Source organism: Toxotes jaculatrix, chromosome 13 (assembly GCF_017976425.1).
Source record: "Toxotes jaculatrix isolate fToxJac2 chromosome 13, fToxJac2.pri, whole genome shotgun sequence".
NCBI lineage: Eukaryota > Metazoa > Chordata > Actinopteri > Toxotidae > Toxotes > Toxotes jaculatrix.
The window spans coordinates 13,225,294-13,246,917 of NC_054406.1; the positions used below are offsets into that span (position 1 = coordinate 13,225,294).

General features: G+C 42.3%; 1 protein-coding gene across 2 annotated transcripts; it reads left to right on the forward strand.

Moving 5' to 3' along the window:
* Window positions 1-1,902: 1,902 nt before the first annotated feature.
* Window positions 1,903-20,851, forward strand: col1a2 (collagen, type I, alpha 2). Of its 2 annotated transcripts, XM_041052913.1 has the most exons (51): window positions 1,903-2,109; window positions 4,012-4,016; window positions 5,016-5,027; window positions 5,409-5,444; window positions 5,948-6,031; window positions 6,746-6,802; window positions 7,012-7,056; window positions 7,203-7,256; window positions 7,410-7,463; window positions 7,628-7,681; window positions 7,795-7,848; window positions 8,452-8,505; window positions 8,870-8,914; window positions 9,051-9,149; window positions 9,431-9,484; window positions 9,887-9,985; window positions 10,263-10,307; window positions 10,581-10,679; window positions 10,844-10,897; window positions 11,015-11,122; window positions 11,230-11,283; window positions 11,443-11,541; window positions 11,806-11,859; window positions 12,027-12,125; window positions 12,233-12,286; window positions 12,384-12,437; window positions 12,593-12,646; window positions 12,953-13,006; window positions 13,113-13,157; window positions 13,499-13,597; window positions 13,811-13,918; window positions 14,055-14,108; window positions 14,228-14,281; window positions 15,110-15,163; window positions 15,330-15,383; window positions 15,527-15,634; window positions 15,932-15,985; window positions 16,300-16,353; window positions 16,547-16,708; window positions 16,822-16,929; window positions 17,379-17,486; window positions 17,687-17,740; window positions 17,847-17,954; window positions 18,104-18,157; window positions 18,320-18,427; window positions 18,565-18,618; window positions 18,936-19,043; window positions 19,196-19,439; window positions 19,607-19,791; window positions 19,950-20,192; window positions 20,417-20,851. In XM_041052913.1, the coding sequence occupies exons 1-51, from the start codon at window positions 2,040-2,042 to the stop codon at window positions 20,561-20,563; spliced, it is 4,071 nt and encodes a 1,356-aa protein (XP_040908847.1). In that variant the 5' UTR covers window positions 1,903-2,039; the 3' UTR covers window positions 20,564-20,851. The 2 variants fall into 2 exon arrangements, with proteins under 2 accessions (XP_040908847.1, XP_040908848.1); XM_041052914.1 differs by lacking the exon at window positions 5,016-5,027.
* Window positions 20,852-21,624: the final 773 nt, after the last annotated feature.

Below are 21,624 nucleotides of genomic sequence, written 5' to 3' on the forward strand. Positions count from 1 at the left end.
CCCTGTTTCTCTCTATTTCTCTAGTTTGACTCAGGGAAGATTTGAGGTGAAGCTGTCAGGAGTGTCCAACAATGACTTTTTTTTTTGGCAGAGAGGGGGAGGACAGAGAACAGGATTGTCTGAAGGAGGAAAATAAGAATTGTGCAGTTATGTGAGTTAGGATCTGTAAACTGTTAGAGAACAGAACCAGAATAACTTCCTATAACGTCTCTGTACTACATTCTGAGTCGCTTAATTACTGTAGAGCTAATAAACATGCCCTTACTACAGCATCCTGCACCGAAGAGCTTTAGACAAAAGCTTTTCATCATCATGTTCTTCAGTATCTGAGGTTATTGTGGCATAGAGAATAAAAGCTCAGCAAAGTGTCCATCCAAGCTCATTAGAGTGGAGAAGAGGCAATAATATTCCATGCCACCTGTAACATTCTGCTTGGCAAAGGAAATCCCATATGTAATGAATCTTTATAAGTAAATTCATCTTTATGGTATGAGAGTATCAGGTACATCTCAGTGATTTAAGTTGCAATAAAGGATCACAAGCATTGTCCTTAGTAGACAAAGGGTGCAGGAAATCTCCTTTACATGACACAGAAAAGGATCTGAGGCAAAATTATCTATATAAATGATTTGACTATAACTGTTTCACTCAAATATGCTAAGACACAAGGCTTCCCCGACAAAAAATATATTTAACATCCAAGTGTTACAACACAGAGTACATCACTGCAGTTCTCTATAAAATAGTTATAGGATTATGTTTATGCTTTGTGTTTTACTCACTGGAATGGGCAGTGGGTGTGTAATATGAGGTAGTACTAGGGCCACGCTGAATGTTGTTGGAGTGGTAGTAGATGACATGTCTGGTCATGTGGACAGGTAAGAGCTGCTCAAAGAGAGAGAGAGGGAGAGGGAGAGGGGCTGAGACTGGATCCCTCCTTCACACCTGTCTTTTGTCAGTCTGAATCTCCTGTATGTGAGCTACTGCGTTCCACTGACAGGCTGACGCTGAATAAAGACCTCAGTGCTTTTGGTTTTGTTCGACATCCATAAACTCTTAACATATCAGAAACGTTTTGAACTGTTACAGAAAGATGACATGTAGGGACAGAGACATACTTTTATTTTGACACAGGGCAAATAGTTGGAAATTGTTTAGGAAATGCTTGGTGCATATGATTTGCACTTGTGTGGGGAAAAAATGAAATATCTTGGCAGAGTAAGGAATATTGGCAGAAGCCACATACTACACAAAACAGCAAAGCAGTCACTAGAATCCCTTCCAAATAAAGGAAAAATAAGAAAAATAAGGCTGAGATTGCTTTTTTCCCCCAATAAATCCGCGAGTAAAAACGACACGTTAAAGATCCATTCAAATTCACCTCCAATAGATCAACAGCGAGATAATTACGAGATAATCCTAAACTTTCTTTTAATGTGATTTTTCCTATAAAATCCAGCGCAGGAGAGAAGACCCAGGCCCTCCCGGTGCCAACTGATGCCCATCGATGCGCACCAAAGCAAGCGCATTTTACGCACAAACGCAAACTGCGCACAATGTTGAACCCTGGACGTCTGCATCTCAGTACTGACACTCCGGATTCACTGCAGCCCCGTTACAGAGGGAAAAAACGTAGGCCTTCTTCTGCCTTTTAAACCTCGACGCTGTCCACGTCCTCAAAAAGAATGGATCTAATTAAAACGTTGCACTCGTCATCATCGCCAAAGCTTTGCCAAACGGTTTCTGGTGGAGAAGAGGCTGGGAGATGCAGGACCACATGACTGAGTCTGAGCAGCAGAGGGATGGGAGTCAGATTGGGTTTCTCTTCTCCGATTGGCCAGGGGGCTGACTTTTGACACGCAGACCAGGGACCCTCCTGCCGTATAAATAGGCCTGATAGAACTTTATTATTCTAGCATCACGGCAGCAGGTTTCTGCTAAGTTTGGAGTTACTCGCGTCACCACAACTGTATGCCTGCTTGAAGGTGGTTTAAAAACAGGGGCTCAGCAGCACAAGGAGTCTGCATGTCTGTTTAGACATGCTCAGCTTTGTGGATACCCGGATTCTGTTGCTGCTTGCAGTAACTTCATACCTAGCATCATGTCAATGTAAGTTTGAATATCTGCTCTATTTTTCTGTGATGGATATTTTTTTTTCGGGTCCCACTGCTTGAGGAGCTTTCGCTTGGCTTTTGTTTGGGACTTACATCAAGGTCAACCTGAAGACAGCTCAAAGCACTGCTGAATTAAACTCAACGGATTGAGCTCATGCAGAGGATTCTTCACTGTTTTCTTTTTTTTCCAAGGATACAATTATTCTATCATTTGATTAGTTTCCGAGAGGGAGAAGTTGCACTACTGAAAAAAAAGTTTTGTCGCTTTGAAAGAGACGTATAAGTAGTCGACCCAGTGTCTTTTCAAAGCCTTTAGTGCATGTGGAGTTATGAAAATAGGCTAAATGTGGATTTTCTTTTAGACATAGGATGAAAAACCTTTGTTGGGCGTTGTACACATTGTTCCATCCAGACGTCCAGGGAATGAGGTTTTATTATAGGAAACTACAGAGTCTCCCCCTGGTGGCCATGGGTGAAAATATCTACTTGGCACCACTAATCATTTTCTCCTCCTTTGAAGAGTCAAATTTGTTTATCAAAGCTTAGGTAGAAATGACAGTGGATTAGAACATATTTCAGTATTTTTTATATTTTTAAGATAAATAGTCTCTGACTTTCTTTACAGTCGGTGCTTGTAGGGTTTAACATCATTTAAATCACAGAATCATTTAAAGATAAGATCACGAGACATTTAGGCTGAAGCATCTAAGCATCTTTTTCCATTATTGTAGCACATGAAATAGGGAAATAAAAAGCCTCACATCACTTTGTACTTCCAGCTGCGCCACCTTGTGGTTCAGATTGGACAGGACATGACAGAGTTCACAGGGAGGTCCCAGCTGTGCCAAAAATCTGCCCTGAGCAGCTGATTCAGATCCAGAGAGGGCAGCTGATGTCCACCTGCAATAAGGTGTAGATGTGAGATACAACCAGCACAAATCAAGGATACAGTCATCAGATGATCCAAATTAAAACAATTTAACTATCCTGAACAACAATTGTCTTTTTAATTGAAATGACGGCTAGCCGTTTGCCACAGCCCTATCACCTTTGTATGCACCTTTGATAATAATTGCAGCAGAGGCTACAGATGTCATACAGTTCCCATTACAAATGCTGTATTTCTTATCTTGTTTGCAGTAGCAGGCCAACTATTCCTGTCCCAAGGGCATACACTACCTGTTCAGGCCTGCTGACAGCCAGGGCCTTAGTATCTGGAATGCTACTGAACGCTGAGATTCACATGACGTGTGTTAGTCAGTTTACTGTGATTCACACACTGTGTAGACATGGCCCCTTCTAGACACAGGTTCAGAAATGTTATACTGCAGGCAGGTTGTCAACAAATAATGCGGGAAGGCTGACTGATTTAAGAGCATTTTGAAAGAAAGGAATATTTGTTCAGCGTTTCCAGAAACAGGTGATAATTGTAGCATTCTGATAAAACTCTTAACACAGTGTTTACGCCCCAGATGGAGGTTGAGGCCCTGAGCATACACCAAAAAATCCCAGCTTTCTATTTCACACTTAATATTCTCTAAATAGCAGTTTTCTTTGAACATGGGATTATTAAACTTTAACATGGTTATTGTTCAGAATGATTTTCTACATGGAGACACTGAGTCTTGTCTCTGCATGATGAAGTTACCCCTCATCCTCTGCGCACACTTTTATAGACTTTTTTTTCCTCATGCAGAGGAACAAACAACACTTATCCACTGATCTGTAGCAAGATGTTAGCACAATGAGCAAGTGTATAGATGGATGGAAATTACTTTTTTTTTCAGGTGACTGTTTTGCTCTAAAAATGCTTATTGTGCTCTAACGGAGTATTCCCTCTTCTCTCCCCACCCTCCTTTTCTCCATCTTCCTCCTCCTCATCTCTCCAACACTACAGACTCGGTTAGTACACACGCATGCAATCATAAAAGCAACACATCTCAAAGATAGCCTTACCTTGTCTCTTTGCCTTTTGCCTTTGAAACGCTGAGAAATGTGCCATGAAAGGAGAGACTTCCCAGTTGTTCTTTACCTTTTGAGCAATCTCAACAATGGCAGAGCATATAGGAATTTCTGTCCCTGAACCAAAGTTATTTCTTGGAGTTTTCTCCCTTCCTGTCCACGAATAGGTGAGGGTCCTATTGGCTAAAATTTGTGTCAATGAAAGCTAAAACCACCGTGCTGAGGCACCCACGGGGCCTGGCACAAAGGATCCTTTCTGAGGACAGCAGAGAGGGGGCAGAAGGAGGTTTACTCCTAACAGCTGGCTTTGGGTCACTTTGGAGTTTTCCTCAGCTTCTGTATTTGGATTTGATTTAGGAAGTCAAAGCTGATCTCAGATCAGTAACAAAAGGTTGAGCTCTTCAGCTCAGATAAAATTTAAAAAAGAAAATTACTGAATTAATAATGAGTGTAGGACTGAGCCCCCTCTGATTAGTGTTTGTTTAACTGATTCTGCTCATAATTGAGATTGCCTATAATTAAACAGTTCTCAGCGTGGTATTTGCAGCTTCAGCAGCAGCTTTTTAATATTTTAAAGGTGAAGTACGCACTGTGTGCTTTTGGTAACATTTCAGAACTTTTATTGTTCTGTGGATTAACATGCTCTTACTGCTAAGAGATTGTTGAATCTGGTTTGGGATGCTTTTCCATGCTGCTCCATAAAAGCATCTCTGTGCACGTGTTGATCATTTACATCACATGCACATTGCTCTGCATGTTTTTATATATTTTTGTGATAGTATCTCATCATGTTGCATGCTTAGCAATGGCCTCTCGTTATTATGCTTTTGCAAAAGATAAGCTGAATGTTTGATATAGCCTACACGTTAAATGACCTGAGAAACCCTGAAAAGACTGAATAAATAAATTTTACATTTATTTATCTTCTTTTCTGTATAGGGGAGAGTCAAGGTGAGCACCTGATGTTTTTCTTATGTGTCATTTAGAACATACAGTGTGGCATATCAGAAACATTAAAAAAAATAGTTTAGACTGGAAAAGATCAGAGCTCATAGTTATGACGTCTAGTCTGATCACTGAAATGTGTTTTAACTTGCTTGTCCTCTCACTGTAAGGTCAAGTTTGTTTACACACACATTTAGTTGATATTAACATAAACCAGATCATTTGAATGCAATTCAGATCTGGTTTCTGGCTTTGAAATTTTGTTTAGTTTAGATGACACTGGCCTGCTTTCCTAGAGGAATAATGTGGAGATGGCATGTTGTTGAAGCAATAAGCTGAGCCATTTGCTCTGTGTTTTGGTCTGACGGAGTGATTTCTCTGCCGCAGGGTCCCAAAGGAGACAAAGGACCTCGAGGTGACAGGGTAAGCCGAACTTGAAACTCCGCTGCCTTTGATAAAAGAAGCTATTCCAAATATGTCATTTATTGGATTTGGTATATTTATGAAGCACCCTTGCCATGGTGTTTGTTGACGTCATTTGACCTTTTAACCTCAGTAGGCCCCACCTCTTTGTTTACATCACCCACAGCCTTGGTGCTGACGATGATAACACTAACATGAACAGATATGATAGATGATATTCAACATAGCATTTACCTGATTTACTTTATTACCAAAACAGTATTATTTTTTATAGCATTACTTTTCTCCAGTGTTGCAGACATTAAGTTTATGGTCATCATTATTTACTGTAACACAATTTGCTGCAACAGTGGTTCAACTTCATCTGTTTTGTACATCTATAATGTTTCTATTTATTAAAGAAGTAGAATCTGAAGAGTCATTCAGACTTCAGAGTTCATGTTAAGGCAGCAGCCGTTCATTCCACCACAGTGTTTACTCACTATATCATCTGTGTTTTACAGGGTCCTCAGGGACCAAATGGAAAAGATGGCAAACCCGGACTCCCTGGCCCCCCTGGTCCCCCTGGTCCCCCTGGACTTGGAGGAGTAAGTCCACTGTTTATACTTTCAAAATAACAAGCCTAGTTTGACAGTGTTTAAGCTAAATGTAGCTCAGAATCTTTGATAATGCAGTACTGGCTGAAAAATTACTTTAGGTATTTCTTATGATGCAAACTGTGCAGGAATAAGCAGAAAAATGTCTCTGTGTGATGCATGAATCTGACTCATGTTGGGCAAAGTGAAGGCTGCAGGACGTGACAGCACCAGTCCAGTAACATCCATAGTTCTCCATGCTGCTGTGTCACCCAGACAAATCTTACTAATCACATTACAGTTTTTTTTAGTAACCTCTGTTGACCTCTCTGTCTCATTGGTGATGCTGTAACCCCATGACCTTTGACCTTTTGTCCTTTACCCATATGACCTTAAACATAACACATGGATGATACAAAATTAGGTTTCTAGTGTTACTATTTAAATCTAAAACAAATGTCAAAATATAAAATATTCGATGCCCACAAGCAGTTTAGCTTACCATAGCAAATTTAAATTGTGTTATTGAACAGTTATTTTTGTCATACGTTTGGACCTCTGGAACTACAATGAGCATTTCATGATTTATTTGAATTAGGTGAATACTCTGTCTGTTAGTCTAGTTGTCTAACAGTCCTGATAAACTATATTAATTAAAGTTTATGAGTATGTACGGATGTATTAATCAGTTTAATTAATCAGTGGTTTACTTTTGCTTTTCAACAGAACTTTGCTGCTCAGTACGATGGTGTAAAAGCTCCTGATCCCGGCCCTGGACCCATGGTGAGGGCCCCTCTCTTTCTCCCACACACACACATAACACTCACACACAAATAGATACATACATACATAAACACTCATCGACATGTGTAACAGCATAGCACACATTTCCAGACAGCCATATTGTCAATACTTTGAATACTGATTCCTACTAATGACAAAAAAATGCTTTAGTGTTGATAATTGATCATTAACTTATTTCTCCTTTTCAGGGTATGATGGGTGCTAGAGGCCCTCCCGGACCTCCTGGACCCCCTGTAAGTGCAAACACTCTCTGTGTCCCTGTGTAATGTTCTTATGAAACTTAAATGACTACTCATGTCCATAACCTCAAAATGCAGTCTGTTATGTTGTTATACTCTCTACATCATGACTAATTCCTGTGTCTCCTCTCATTCAACAGGGACCTCAGGGACACACAGGACACGCTGGTGAGCCCGGAGAGCCTGGACAGACTGTAAGATCATCCTCCAAAATATTCACAGTTCTTCACTTAATTATGTACATAGAACTGGTATTACTTTCCATGTCAGACTGATGATGGTGATACCGTCTTGATAGTTCTTGATAGTATCTGCGAGACCATAATACTCTGTTTTCCTTTCCCAAGGGCCCTGTTGGTGCTCGTGGCCCCCCTGGACCCCCTGGCAAATCTGGAGAGGATGTACGTACACGTTTGATTTCGTTACAAGTACTTTTCAAGGGCTACTTTTGCCCTTATGTAAAATTGTAGTTTTTTTCCCACTTTCTTGAGACTGTTTTGAGCTGTTGCTATAGTCTCTTGTTGCTTAAATGTCAAATGGTAAAGCCTCTCTTGTTGACTCACAGGGTAACAACGGCAGACCTGGCAAGCCTGGAGACAGAGGTGCCCCTGGCCCTCAGGTAAGAGATTTTCACCAAAAAATGGAGAATGACACACAGACCACGAACAGATACAAACAGACTTTAGCAGCACGAATATGTCATAGTAATATTCTCTTTGCTTTGAATTTCAGGGTGCTCGTGGATTCCCCGGAACCCCTGGACTTCCAGGAATGAAGGGTCACAGAGTGAGTGTTGATCTTTTCCAGTACTTGACCTGAACTTTACCTGCTCTGTCCTGCTCACCTGAGTCCCACTCGCTCGAATAAATCTGTTCCAAAGCAGAATAAAATGAAGGAAAGGATACCGCTGTGCTGCGTAAAAAGTGAACTGAAGTGTTAAAGAGCACTGTGCTTCTCTTTGTGTGCGCCACTGGGAGAGATTATGGCTGCCATGGAAGATTTTTAGCCCCTGTTTTGCACAAGTGGCTGGATTGATAGAAACAATCCAGCATTACTGCGGACATCTCTGAAGATGGTGTCTTCCATATAAGCAAGAGCCAGATGTGAAACCCTGGCAGAAACCACCGTAGAGGACAGATAATCTTTCTTGGTGCAGGAGTCACTTCTCACCTGAGGCCTTGGATGTCTCCTCTCCCATGTGAATTATTAATAGAGAGATCAAACAATCACATTTCTTGTTTATCCACTAAACCTTCTTGTCTGAAATGGATCCATATCTTATTTTCTCTCTTCATCTTTGGAGTAATACACAGCCATTTTTATTCTTCTGTCCTTTATGTGGTAGCCCTCACCTCTATAAACAATCATTGCTCTCTCTCTGTGTTTCAGGGTTACACTGGTCTGGATGGACGCAAGGGAGAGCCTGGTGCAGCTGGCGCCAAGGTAAGAAGGGCACCTTCCTCATGACTGCAACAACAAATCATTTCAGTTCAGTTCAGTTAAGTTCAGTTTATTTCATGTAGGAACCCAGTTTCTCTTAGTCCTGTATTAATGTAAATGTCAGCCTACCGATAAGGAATCATGACTACACCACTGATTTTAGTCCAGATTAGATTTTGCTCTTGATGAGAAAATTTTGCCACCTCCAAAGAGAGCAGAATAATGTACTGCAGTTTCTACACAGAAAAATGTATTTAGAAATATTGTAAGTGTAAACTGGAATCAGAAGATACACACACACAAGCCATGCTGAGACACTGCCAGATACCCCATCACACTAATCCACCTTCTCCTGCCGCTCCCATAGGGTGAGTCTGGTGCCCACGGAGCTGCTGGAAGCCCTGGACTGGCTGTAAGTTTTTCATGAAGTCCAAGATTCACCATTTTCAGATAATGTCCAATTATTGGAATTTAGTGAATAAAATAGCACAAATATATTGTATACAATTTTCTCATCATTTCTGTTTTTTTGTTTATCCTCCCTTCAGGGAGGTCGTGGTCTGCCTGGTGAGAGAGGTCGTCCTGGCCCTGCTGGCCCCGCTGGTGCTCGTGGTGCTGATGGCAACACTGGACCTGCTGGCCCTGCTGTGAGTATTGACACTTTAATCCTCTTTAATCCTCTGATACTGAGATAAATAAACAAATTTTGTGACAATCAAACTCAAGTAACTCGTCCAGAATATAGTTCTTGATTGACATCTTAATAAACCATAATATATAACATAATATCCAGAGGCAGATGAATGGCCAGTTATACCACTACATTTTAACTATGTACATATATTGCATGTTAGACAAACACACTTAATGTGAGCTTTGAACTGAATGGTATATAGTCTGATATCATGTCTTCTGTTCCTCTACTCAGGGTCCTCTCGGTGCTGCTGGTCCCCCAGGTTTCCCCGGTGGCCCTGGCCCCAAGGTGGGTGTGATGTCGCTTCCTGTGCTTTAGCAAAACTGCCTCCCAAAGAGGATCATACTGAGGGATCACAAAAAGAGACAAATCTCTTGCAGAGACACGTACAATCTATAACTTTAAAGCTGTTTGATTCACCGTGACTATCCGTCAGTGTTCACCATCCCAATATCTTCATACACACTATCCCCAAGGGAATTGTTGATACATATAACTGTGTAACTGTGTACTGTTCATTGTAATAATATAAAGTTCATAAGCACTCACATTTAGGATATTACTTAATTACTTGAATACATACCCACACAGCTATGATATTGTTTTATTTGCCAGTGCTGCTGTTACGATCAATCAGCCATCAGGTATTATTGACACAATACATGACTATGAATGTTTCTCCTTTGACAGGGAGAGATTGGACCTGCTGGAGCTACCGGCCCAAGTGGACCTCAGGGAGCTAGAGGAGAGCCCGGTCCCAATGGTGCTGTTGGCCCCGTTGGTCCCCCTGTAAGTAAACAAAGATTTTTCCAACCAGACTTCTCAGACACCTTGCTGTCACTTGTAACCTTGTTTGGAACAAGTATTAACAAGTAAATGTCTTTTGGGGAAAGGACTAGATTTTGTCTGTCTGGATGGTTAGAAGATGGTTATGTTGATTACTTAATTTCAGTTTTGATGTCTTTCTTTGCATCATCATCGTTGTTGTTATTATTATTGTGGTACAAGTGGTTTGCATGAAATCGTTTTTTGCTGCTAAAATAAATTTCTTCTTCTCTTGCCCTAGGGTAACCCTGGTGCTAATGGCCTGAATGGAGCCAAGGGAGCTGCTGTAAGTATTCAAGTTGTACTAGAAGTTCATAGGTCAAAGGGTCATGTAGGGTCACACAGATGACAATAATCAGATCTCTACCATGATGCACACTCAGCACATAAATAATGCGGTTGTTCCAACAACAACAAAACAGAATTTAATATCACTTATAGCTATTTCAATTTTAATTTAATTTAATTTAATTTATTTTTAATTTAAGATATTTTTTTGTTGTTGTTTGAATTTAATCTGCTAAGTAATGCTCACCTGTCTGTCATGGCTGTTTTTTAGGGCACCCCTGGTGTTGCTGGAGCTCCTGGCTTCCCTGGACCTAGAGGAGGACCTGGTCCCCAGGGCCCTCAGGGTGCTACTGGACCTAGAGGCCTCGCTGTGAGTTCACATGCACTCAACCATGCACAAAAAAAAATATATATATCCACTTAGAAGCATGCATATGTACGCATGCACCCTCATCTGCAGAAACACTCACATTAACTGTGCACAGGTGATTGTTCTTTATATTTATTGCATCTGTGTGTCTGTATCTGTTTTAGGGAGATCCTGGTGCTCAGGGTGTTAAGGGAGATGCTGGTCCCAAAGGAGAGCCTGTAAGTTCATATCCTGCTCATGTTTGTGAATTTAAAATTTCACCAAACTGAATGTGAAGACATCCGTTTACACTGTTCATGACCACTGGCATTCATCTTCTCTGTTGCCTTCTTCAGGGTAACTCTGGCCCTCAGGGAGCCCCTGGACCTCAGGGTGAGGAGGGCAAGAGAGGACCCACTGGTGAGATTGGTGCCACTGGCCCTGCTGGCAACCGTGGAGCTAGAGTGAGTACCAGATCTCTGTTTCTGATGGGTGATGTTGTACCCACACAGATCCACATCCACAGCCATGTTACTTGGACCACCTGTTAATGCCTGTGTGTCTCCTATAGGGCGCTCCTGGAGGCCGTGGTATGCCTGGTGCTGAGGGAAGAACTGGTCCCATTGTGAGTTTTTTTAATGGAAAAAAAAACTTAATTCAATTTAATAGTTCAGAATTCATTTTAATTACACTTGACTCTCATATAAGACCAACCAGATATAGTCAACATTCAGTCATTCGGTGTGGTAAAAGTTTCTTCCACCTTTCTGCGTCCTGCTCATAGGGAATGCCCGGTGCCCGTGGTGCCAGTGGTGCACCTGGACCTCGTGGACCCCCTGGAGATGCTGGTCGTGCTGGTGAGCCTGGTGCAGCTGGTCTCAGGGTGAGTCTTTTGCTAAATTCTGTTTTTGAACAGTGACCTGATCTCTGTGTGAGCTCTCTGAGTCTAGTCAGTCACAGGGAGAACAGGGAGAATAGGCCTGTGGCAAATTGAAATAGCTGAATTAAAATAAAACAGCTTGGAGCAGTGGTGCTTATGTGGGAGATTAAACCCAAGATTTTGGTAAAAGGTAGTTAGCCCCAGGGGTCAGCTGTTACTAATCAGTTACAATCCATAAATCTTAATGCCTGACAATATCTTCCGTAGGGTCTCCCAGGAAGCCCTGGAAGCTCTGGACCCCCAGGAAAGGAAGGACCTGCTGTAAGTAAACCTAAATTTTACATTAAAACTATTTTTTCTTACAAACACATACGTTTCAATTGGTCTCACTCTGTGGTGTTTATGATCATTTTTGCTAAAAAAAAACCAAAAAAAAACCCAACATAGTTAACATCACATCTTGTGGTGTTCCATGTTTCCTCCTCCAGGGTCCTTCTGGACAAGATGGCCGCTCTGGACCTCCCGGCCCAACTGGACCTAGAGGCCAGCCCGGAAACATTGGCTTCCCCGGACCCAAAGGACCTTCTGTACGTATAAATAATGCCAAGACTGGAAAATGAGAATTTGGAACAGTATAGTTTTTTGGCTTTTTTAAATTTTAACCTGTGTTTACCCTACCTTTTCCCTCCTTCAGGGTGAGCCTGGCAAGCCTGGTGAGAAAGGAGGCACTGGCCCCTCTGGACTGAGAGTGAGTGAAAAAGCATATAATATAATAATATAGAAAATGTTAACATCCATATGATCCATCTACATTTTCATCATGCTTTTATCTCTGTTTTTATTAGGGACCTCCTGGACCTGATGGTAACAATGGAGCCACTGGTGCTACTGGACCTGCTGTAAGTATCCTTATATATAGCATTCATTTCTCTCTCACTAGATCGTAGTTTCCCCATTTTTGGAAAATTACATACAACATTTAATGATATGATTTTGTTACTATAACCATCAGTGTGCAATTTCTAAAATTGGTCTTCTCTCTTTCTCCCTGTAGGGTGGTCCTGGTGAGAAGGGAGAGCAGGGACCTTCTGGAGCTCCTGGCTTCCAGGTTTGGATTCATCATCTGTCTCTGTATAATTCAGCAATTTAGAGGAGATTTATTTAGGGAAACAGTACATTATCTTACTTCCCTTCAGGCAGTGCTGTAATTTATTGCTGCCTCTTCACTGCAACACCATAACAGAAGTGTGTTTTATATCCAAAAATAGAGTGATGCAGTAATTCATTGTAAAAGGCTTCTGTCCTGCCACCTTGTTCTCTGGAGAAATTTTTATCAGAACCAGAAAACTTACCTCCTCATTTCCTTCCTGCTGTTAATTCCCTTGGTGCTGATGTTGCTGCTTGAAATTTTCAGGGTCTGCCTGGCCCCGCTGGACCTGCTGGAGAGGCTGGCAAGCCCGGAGACAGAGTTAGTAATACACAAACACACACCAAGTTCTACCGTGATATATAATCAATCAGCAAAACTGCAGAATTAGCAGTACATCTCTAATCAACCGCTGATGTCTTTGTAGGGTATCCCAGGAGACCAGGGAGTTGCTGGACCTGCTGGTGGCAAGGTGAGTTCATCTGACTGTGCCTTTGTTTACCAGAGCAAAGGCAGTGCTATTGAAAGTTCACACACACAGAGCCTTCCTTAGATTTCACTCAGCAATCAGTTGAATTAATGGCTCTGTTTGCACCAAACGAATCAAGACCCATAATGTTCTTATAGCCTTACTGATTTTTTCAATGTTATTAAGATGCCCGAACCTATAAAATAGCTCTGTAACACAGTAAAATACAGTTTTCAACAAAAAATCTTTCTCATTGTTACTTGTATAACAGAGCAAAAGCACAATAAACCCATCTTATAGAGCTGTAGACATGATATTGACTACATCTGATTGTGTTCCTCCAGGGAGAGCGTGGTAACCCTGGTGCTGCTGGAGCTGCTGGATCTCAGGGACCAATTGGACCCCGTGGACCTGCTGGAGCCCCTGGACCTGATGGTGGCAAGGTAAGATGATGTGTCATGGCTCAGCCAGGGACACTGTAAGAAGCAAAAGTTATAGAAGAAAGTGTTGAGCCCAGAAATGGTAACAAAGTTTACTGAAATCAGGTCAGAGCTGAAGAGGTGTAATACATACTGCATGCTTTGGTGCCTTGATGCTCATTGAAATATCTCTGCTTTATATAAAAATAAACCATAGTTCATCTCATCTGTTTCCAGGGAGAGCCTGGCCTCGCTGGAGCTGCTGGTGGTCCTGGACCCCAGGGACCTGGTGGCATGCCTGGTGAGCGTGGTGGTGCCGGTACTCCTGGACCCAAGGGAGAAAAGGCAAGTTACAAAAATCTACCTACTGCAAATTTGCTAACTGCAAAGTTTATCCCTCAAAATAATTCAACTTTGTTAATGAGAACATGTTTCTTCTCTGTCATTCTCTGTCCTCCACCCTCTTCCTATCCCTCCACAGGGAGAGCCTGGACACAGAGGCCCTGATGGCAATTCTGGAAGAGATGGTGCCCGTGTAAGTTAAACTCTCTAATCCTAAACTCTGCAAATATAAAAACTGTAGCCTCTCTTTCCGGTAGTTTGAGTGTAGCAACCAGAGGCTTGGTCTTATTGCCCTCTGCTCTCTCATTCTAGGGTCTGCCTGGACCTGCTGGACCTCCTGGACCCACTGGAGCCAATGGCGATAAGGTAATTATGTTATGCATGGATATTATATATCAAATCAAATAACTGTTAGAAACCACCAAAATGTCTGTGTGTAGGATTTATGCTGTAGTACAGACAAATATGAAGTTTTTGTGCGACCTAAAAATGGCTGCCACCAACTTTATTCAAGATGGCTGACTCCTGTACCAGTGACCTGCAAAAGAAAGCCATTAACACATGTCACTCAGGTCAAATCACTGTTGTAATTTGTTTGGGCTGAAGAAGCCCAAACATTGTCTTTGGACCCCCCACTCCTCTGTAGCAATAATTGTAGTTACCCCCAGTGCAACAGTGTTCGAAGCCAGAACCTCAACACTGCCACCTGATGGATATTTTATAATATTACACCAATGGTTCACCTACAGCTTAATGTTGGATAGCAGTGGTAATAACATGATAATAAATGCACAACTTTGATACGTTTTTAATGTTTTCTTTGCAATTTTATGCAGTTTGTAGCAGTTTAGGTTAAATGCTTCAGTGATTTTACATTTAATTAAATTGTTTCTTGCCTGTTGGCCTATAAACACACTGGTGGAGCAGGAGCATACAAAAATAACAAATGACAATAGATTTGCATGACATGGCAAAATAAATCACCAAAGGATTTCCATTTATATCAGCATTTATGTAAGATAATCCAGTTTGAAAATGTGTTTACATTAGTACATTAGGATTTCCAGTTTACTGTTGACCAAAATTAATTTGAATAATCAGACTGTAAAACTTTTCTTTCTTTTTTTTTATATTAATCAAAGGATGGATGGAACAATTCTGAGTTAATAAAACACTCACTTATCTCTTCTGCAGGGTGAGGCTGGTGCCTTCGGACCTTCTGGACCTGCTGGACCTCGTGGAACCCCTGTAAGTAGCTGTGCTTCACTTCTTTCATTAAAACAAATATCACCTGTAGTCCCTAAGTCACCCTACATACATACATACATAAATATCAGATGGAGACCTTAACACAACCTACAGCTTTTATGTAAAGTATAAACAGTGTTTCTGACCGACTGCTTGTCGTCCACAGGGAGAGCGTGGAGAGGTTGGACCTGCTGGAGCTCCCGGATTCGCTGGACCCCCTGTAAGCTAGCAGCCAATCACCTTACAATACAATACAATACACTAAATGCAAATCCTATCCAGGATATTACTATCAACACACAAATACATACACACACAAATGCCAAGATATTGACTCTGCCTTGTTCCTCCTCCTCACTACAGGGTGCTGACGGTCAGCCTGGAGCAAGAGGAGAGCGTGGACCTTCTGGAGGAAAGGGAGAAGTTGGCCCCTCTGGCCCTGCTGGACCCGCTGGACAGTCTGGACCTGCTGTTAGTACCATTCACACTGGACATATACAGGACACTTTCATTGCCACTTGGCAAAACTAACCAGACTGAGATAGGTCTGACATACTAATGTCAGCATAGAGGGCCCTAGAAAATTAATCAGACATCAGACAAGTTGGATCAGTGTATCTATAGGGAGAGTATTCTTTTTAGATAGTACCAGCCTTGCATTATGGAGGTATTAAACCCCAGTCTGTGATTTTAGTTTAGAAGTTACGATGAGATTTGAGTAATTCTAATATGAAACTGTATTTCTGATTTCATCTTCTGTGTATGTAGGGTCCCTCTGGCCCTTCTGGACCTGCTGGTGCTCGTGGAGACACTGGTCCCTCTGTGAGTATTGAAACATAACAAATAATTCCTCCTGATCACACTGATTGCTTCCTTTAATTCATGGGAACACACATTAACACACACACTCACATTAGCTCTGCAGATCTCATTAGCTCTTTCAAGGAAACAAAGTGTGACATCTTGTCTTCTTTCTGTTCTTTTATTTATTTTTTTCATCTGTGCTTCGTGGCCAGAAAATACCTTTAACTTATACCTGATGTGCACTCACACACACTCACACACACAAATAGAAACACCACACATTCTTGATGACAGCTGTATTGACTTTTGATTGTGTCTGTTTCTGATGTCAGGGTCTGACTGGTTTCCCTGGTGCTGCTGGCAGAGTTGGTGCTGCTGGTCCCGCTGTGAGTATTGATTTTATATTTACAATTATTAGTAAACACACAATACAAACACTACTACTAGCTCCTTTTCATATAATGATTCAGAGCCACAGCCACTCTTGTTTCCCTAATTATCATACATTCTGCTCTCACACCACACTGCACCAAACACAAACTTTCACGTTTGACATTAACCCGCTGCCTTCCTCTTCAGGGTATTGTTGGTCCTCCTGGCCCTGCTGGTCCCGCTGGTAAGGATGGTCCTCGTGGTCTCCGTGGTGATCCTGGTCCCGCTGGTCCTTCAGGAGAGCAGGGTATGGTTGGACCACCTGGTCTAGCTGGAGAGAAGGGATCCCCTGGAGAGTCTGGTCCTCCTGTAAGTTATATCTCATTTTTTTTAACTGAGGAAAAGAGATTTTGAGATTATGAAACACAAAAACTATAGGTCTCCACCCTCATTGCATTTGCACGTGTCCTGTGTGTGTTCAGGGTCCCCCTGGTCCTCCTGGATCTAGCGGCCCTCTTGGACTTCAAGGATTCGTTGGTCTGCCTGGTGCTAGAGGAGATCGTGGTTCACCTGGTGGTGCTGGTGCTCTGGTAAGTACACCTGTAGTACCTCCATAAATATTCACCTGTCCAATGACCACCTCAGAGCCATGTTATACACTTTGTTGATGTCATTCAAACCCCAAAAAAACCTTCATCTTCAACTCAGTGGAGTTGTCCCAAAAATGTAATGACAGCTGAATCAGTTCAAATGATAAATACACAAGTGTAAAATGTTTTTTTAAAACAGAATTAACATGGAAACATGTCAGATGCAAGATTTTAAACTTTATACGTGTCCATATAATAAATGTCCAAAAAAATCACATAAATTTGTGGCTAGTTATAATTTTCAGTCACCATATACATCATGCTGGCTCCTTTGAATGAACAGAAAAGACCTACCAGAAGGTCAAATGTGCATTGCATACATACTGTATCACATACAGTATGAAGCCTTTGATTTTATTTGACCCTCTCTTCTGTGCGTCCTATCACAGGGAGAGCCCGGTAGAGTTGGACCCGCTGGTCCCCCTGGAGCCCGTGGTCCCCCTGGCAACATTGGCCTGCCTGGTATGACTGGACCTCAGGGAGAGGCTGGACGTGAGGTAAGGATTTAACCAGTACCTGGCCTGACCTGTCAGCAGGTGTGGAGAGAGTACTAAAATATCCCAAGCAGAAGTATTATTTCTTGGATGAAATTTACTCAGTCGATATAGAAATATAACTTTTTTAAAGATCATTCCATCAGCTCACCACCACCTGAGTCTGATATAAAGATCTAACATATATTATTTGCCACCCACAGGGTAACCCTGGTAATGATGGACCTCCTGGTCGTCCTGGTGCTCCTGGATTCAAGGTAATGTCCTTTCATACACCTTAAAGCATGTTTGTATGCAGAATACACACACACACACACGTTTACTACAGTCTGACCTGCATGTGCCCTTTCCCACCATGCTTAGGGAGACCGTGGTGAGCCTGGACCTGCTGGTTCCATGGGACTTGCTGGTGCCCCTGGACCTGGTGGACCCAGTGGAGCTGCTGGCAGACCTGGAAACCGTGGAGAGTCTGTAAGTTCCGACAGTAACCTATTTAAAATGAACTGACTGTAAGGGATTATTTTCATCACTAAAAAAATTTCAGAGAACACAATCTTGCTAATCTACAGTTATCTGCTTACTTCCCTCATCTTTTAATTCTGGTCTTTTTTTGTCTCTAGGGCCCATCTGGTCCCACTGGACCCGTTGGCCTTGCTGGAGCTAGAGGTGCCGCTGTAAGTACAGTATACAAGAACAATCAGAAAATAGTGCATAGAATAATGTTATTTTATCTTTCCACATTTATAGTACATAACGTGGGCGTAAAAATTATATTCTATTGAAACGATATAATGTTTCTGGCTGTGTGCATGTGTGTGTGTGTGTGTATGTTATAGGGACCTGCTGGATCCCGTGGTGAGAAGGGAGTTGCTGGAGACAAGGGAGAGAGAGGCATGAAGGGTCTACGTGGACATCCTGGTCTCCAGGGAATGCCTGGACCTTCTGTGAGTGACGGCACCCCATCATGATGCACACACACAATATATAAACATACAGTAGTATATGCTGATAAACACCAAGTCTTATTAGTCTAATGCTATCACTTTATTGCTGTTCAATGATGCACTCTCTCTCACTTCAGGGACCCTCCGGTGACACTGGACCTGCTGGACCTGCTGGACATGCTGGTCCCAGAGTGAGTGGAACCCTAATTATTCACCAGTAGTTTTCTTGTCCCACTTGTATCCACAGAGGCACTATGCCCCCAATCCAACACTTAGCCAGTAATTACCACTATAATATGTTAAATGACTTTCACATCTCATGTACCTGACATTTATAATCTTCACTGAACATTTATACATTTCTGTATTTTGTCTGTTGCATTTTGTTCTTTCCATAAGTACAAATGCACCAAATATGGAACACGCTGTAATTTACAGCCATTTGTGATACAGGATGCCCCAAAAAAGACAAAAGTTTGAATGTATCATGTGATGACCTCCTCTTCAGGGACCTGCTGGACCCCACGGACCCCCTGGTAAGGATGGAAGAGCTGGTGCCCATGGTACTATTGGCGCTCCTGGTGCTCGTGGACCCCCTGGATACGTTGGACCTGTTGTAAGCACATCTAGAGTGTATTCATCTGCTCAAACACTTCATTCATTTTGTAAACTGGGCAATTTAGTGCCACTGCACACCAAAGGATCACCTGCAAAGGATCCAACCGCAGCTGTGATCTGCATATAAATCTATTCTCTTGTCTATCTCAGGGTCCTCCTGGACCTCCTGGTCTGCCTGGACCTCCCGGCGCTGCTGGTGGTGGATACGATGTCTCTGGATATGATGAGTACAGAGCTGATCAGCCCGCTCTGAGAGCCAAGGACTACGAGGTTGATGCCACCATCAAGTCCCTCAACACCCAGATCGAGAACCTGCTCACACCTGAGGGATCCAGGAAGAACCCTGCCCGCACCTGCCGTGACATCAAGCTCAGCCACCCCGAATGGAGCAGCGGTAAGCTCAACTTCACAGCACTGTGGGGTTCATACCTTTATATACCCCATTATTTAGTAAGGGTCACATTTCTTTTGGAGCTCATTTGTTTATTTCATCTTCACCAATGACACTCAAATACTGTTTCCCCATCAATTTAACCCCCATCAATTTAACCTATCCTGTAGGTTTCTACTGGATTGACCCCAACCAGGGCTGCATCAATGATGCCATCAAGGTCTTCTGCGACTTCAACACCCGTGAGACCTGCATCTATGCCCACCCTGAGAGCATCGCCCGCAAGAACTGGTTCAGAAGCACCGAGGGCAAGAAGCACGTCTGGTTCGGAGAGACCATCAATGGTGGTACTGAGGTGAGCGTCAACAGATTGGAGTTGGATTTATTCGAAGTGAATGGGGTTTTAGCACCACACAAGCGTTCAACACTAGGAAATGACAAATAACAGATGTAATATTTTCTATATGTGAAATAATATATGAAATGCTGACTGTTGTTCTTTCCTTTGTGCAGTTTACCTACAATGATGAGACCCTCAGCCCCCAGAGCATGGCCACCCAGCTGGCCTTCATGCGCCTGCTGTCCAACCAGGCTAGCCAGAACATCACCTACCACTGCAAGAACAGCGTTGCCTACATGGATGGTGAGAGCGGCAACCTGAAGAAGGCTGTGGTGCTCCAAGGCTCCAACGATGTGGAGCTGAGGGCTGAGGGCAACAGCCGCTTTACCTTCTCCGTGCTGGAGGATGGCTGCACTGTGAGTTGCCCTTTGCTTCTTCACTTTCCTCCTTTGGTCAATTCTTTGTCACAGTCACTGCTTCAGTTTCATTCTTCCTCATGAGAGAGAAATTGTTCAGCCGACAAACAGTCAAATTAAGACAGTGTTGGTTAGACGAGACAAAGCTGTCGTAAAGGTTGTATTCTTTCACCACATTACACTATGCTGAAATTCTCTCCTTTCCTTTTTCTCTACCCCTGCAGAGACACACTGGTGAGTGGAGCAAGACAGTGATTGAGTACAGAACAAATAAACCATCTCGCCTGCCCATCCTCGACATTGCACCTTTGGACATTGGTGGAGCTGATCAGGAGTTTGGTTTGGACATTGGCCCAGTCTGTTTCAAATAAATAGACTCATGATAAATTAACACCAAAAAGAGAGAAAGAACGAAAAAACAAAATCTCTGCCCTTCTTTCTGTGTTGTTTTTTTTATACTGAATGCTGATTTCTCTCTGCGCATCCACTTGCTTAAGATGGGCAACTATCGGAGAGGACTGAACGGACTGAACGGAGCGTTTGTGCAATGCAAATTAATACAGCAACCCAAAGGGACGCGGGAAAACACCTTGTTGTGGGACATCATGTCATCCTTTTGTAAAAAATAAAAGAAGTGTAATAAAAACGCTGAAAGTATGCATCACTTTGTGGTCTTTGTATATCTTCCAAAGAGGAGGTTTAAAACCACAATTTCCATGAAAAAAGGTTTAAACTACCTCATGCCTGTACCTAAAGAAAATACTATTGACGAAACTTGGGTCCACAACCGAGATGTTAAGACTTCTAATGCTTCAAGCTTTGTCCCGTAACGGAAGGTGCTCAGTTACTTGAAGCAGAGATCTATGGTGCTAATATGCAGCTGTGGAGCAAACCACTTTTTTACTGTATTACTTTGTATTGACCTTTGAGGAGTCTTGCATTCGTCCCCCCTGATACTCCCCCACTTTAAGCAGGTGGAATGTTCCTAAACCTAATGTTTGGTTTTTGTTTTGTTTTGTTCTTTTTTTTTTGTTTTGTCTAGAAGGTTTTTTTTTTTGTTTTGGTTTTTTGTTCAGGCTTTTTTACTCTTCAAATCCCACACCCAGTGTTCATACTGACAGCACATATTTCATCCAATTCTGAATGGTTTTTAGGCGGCCTCTCTCTCTCTCAAAAAAATGACACCACAAAGTCTATTGTACCTATTTTGTATATGTGAGATGTTTAAATAAATTGTGAAAAGTTCTGAAATAAAGCATGTCCAATGTTCCAAAACACACAACTCAGTGACTTAAGTGCTTTCATGTTTTAATGACACCATTGAAGGTGTGTCACTGTATTTTGGTTTTAGTTTGGCTGATGATTTACATATCATCTCTGACGTAAACATCTTCCTATTGTGGAAGCACAGCCATATCCTGATTTACCTTCC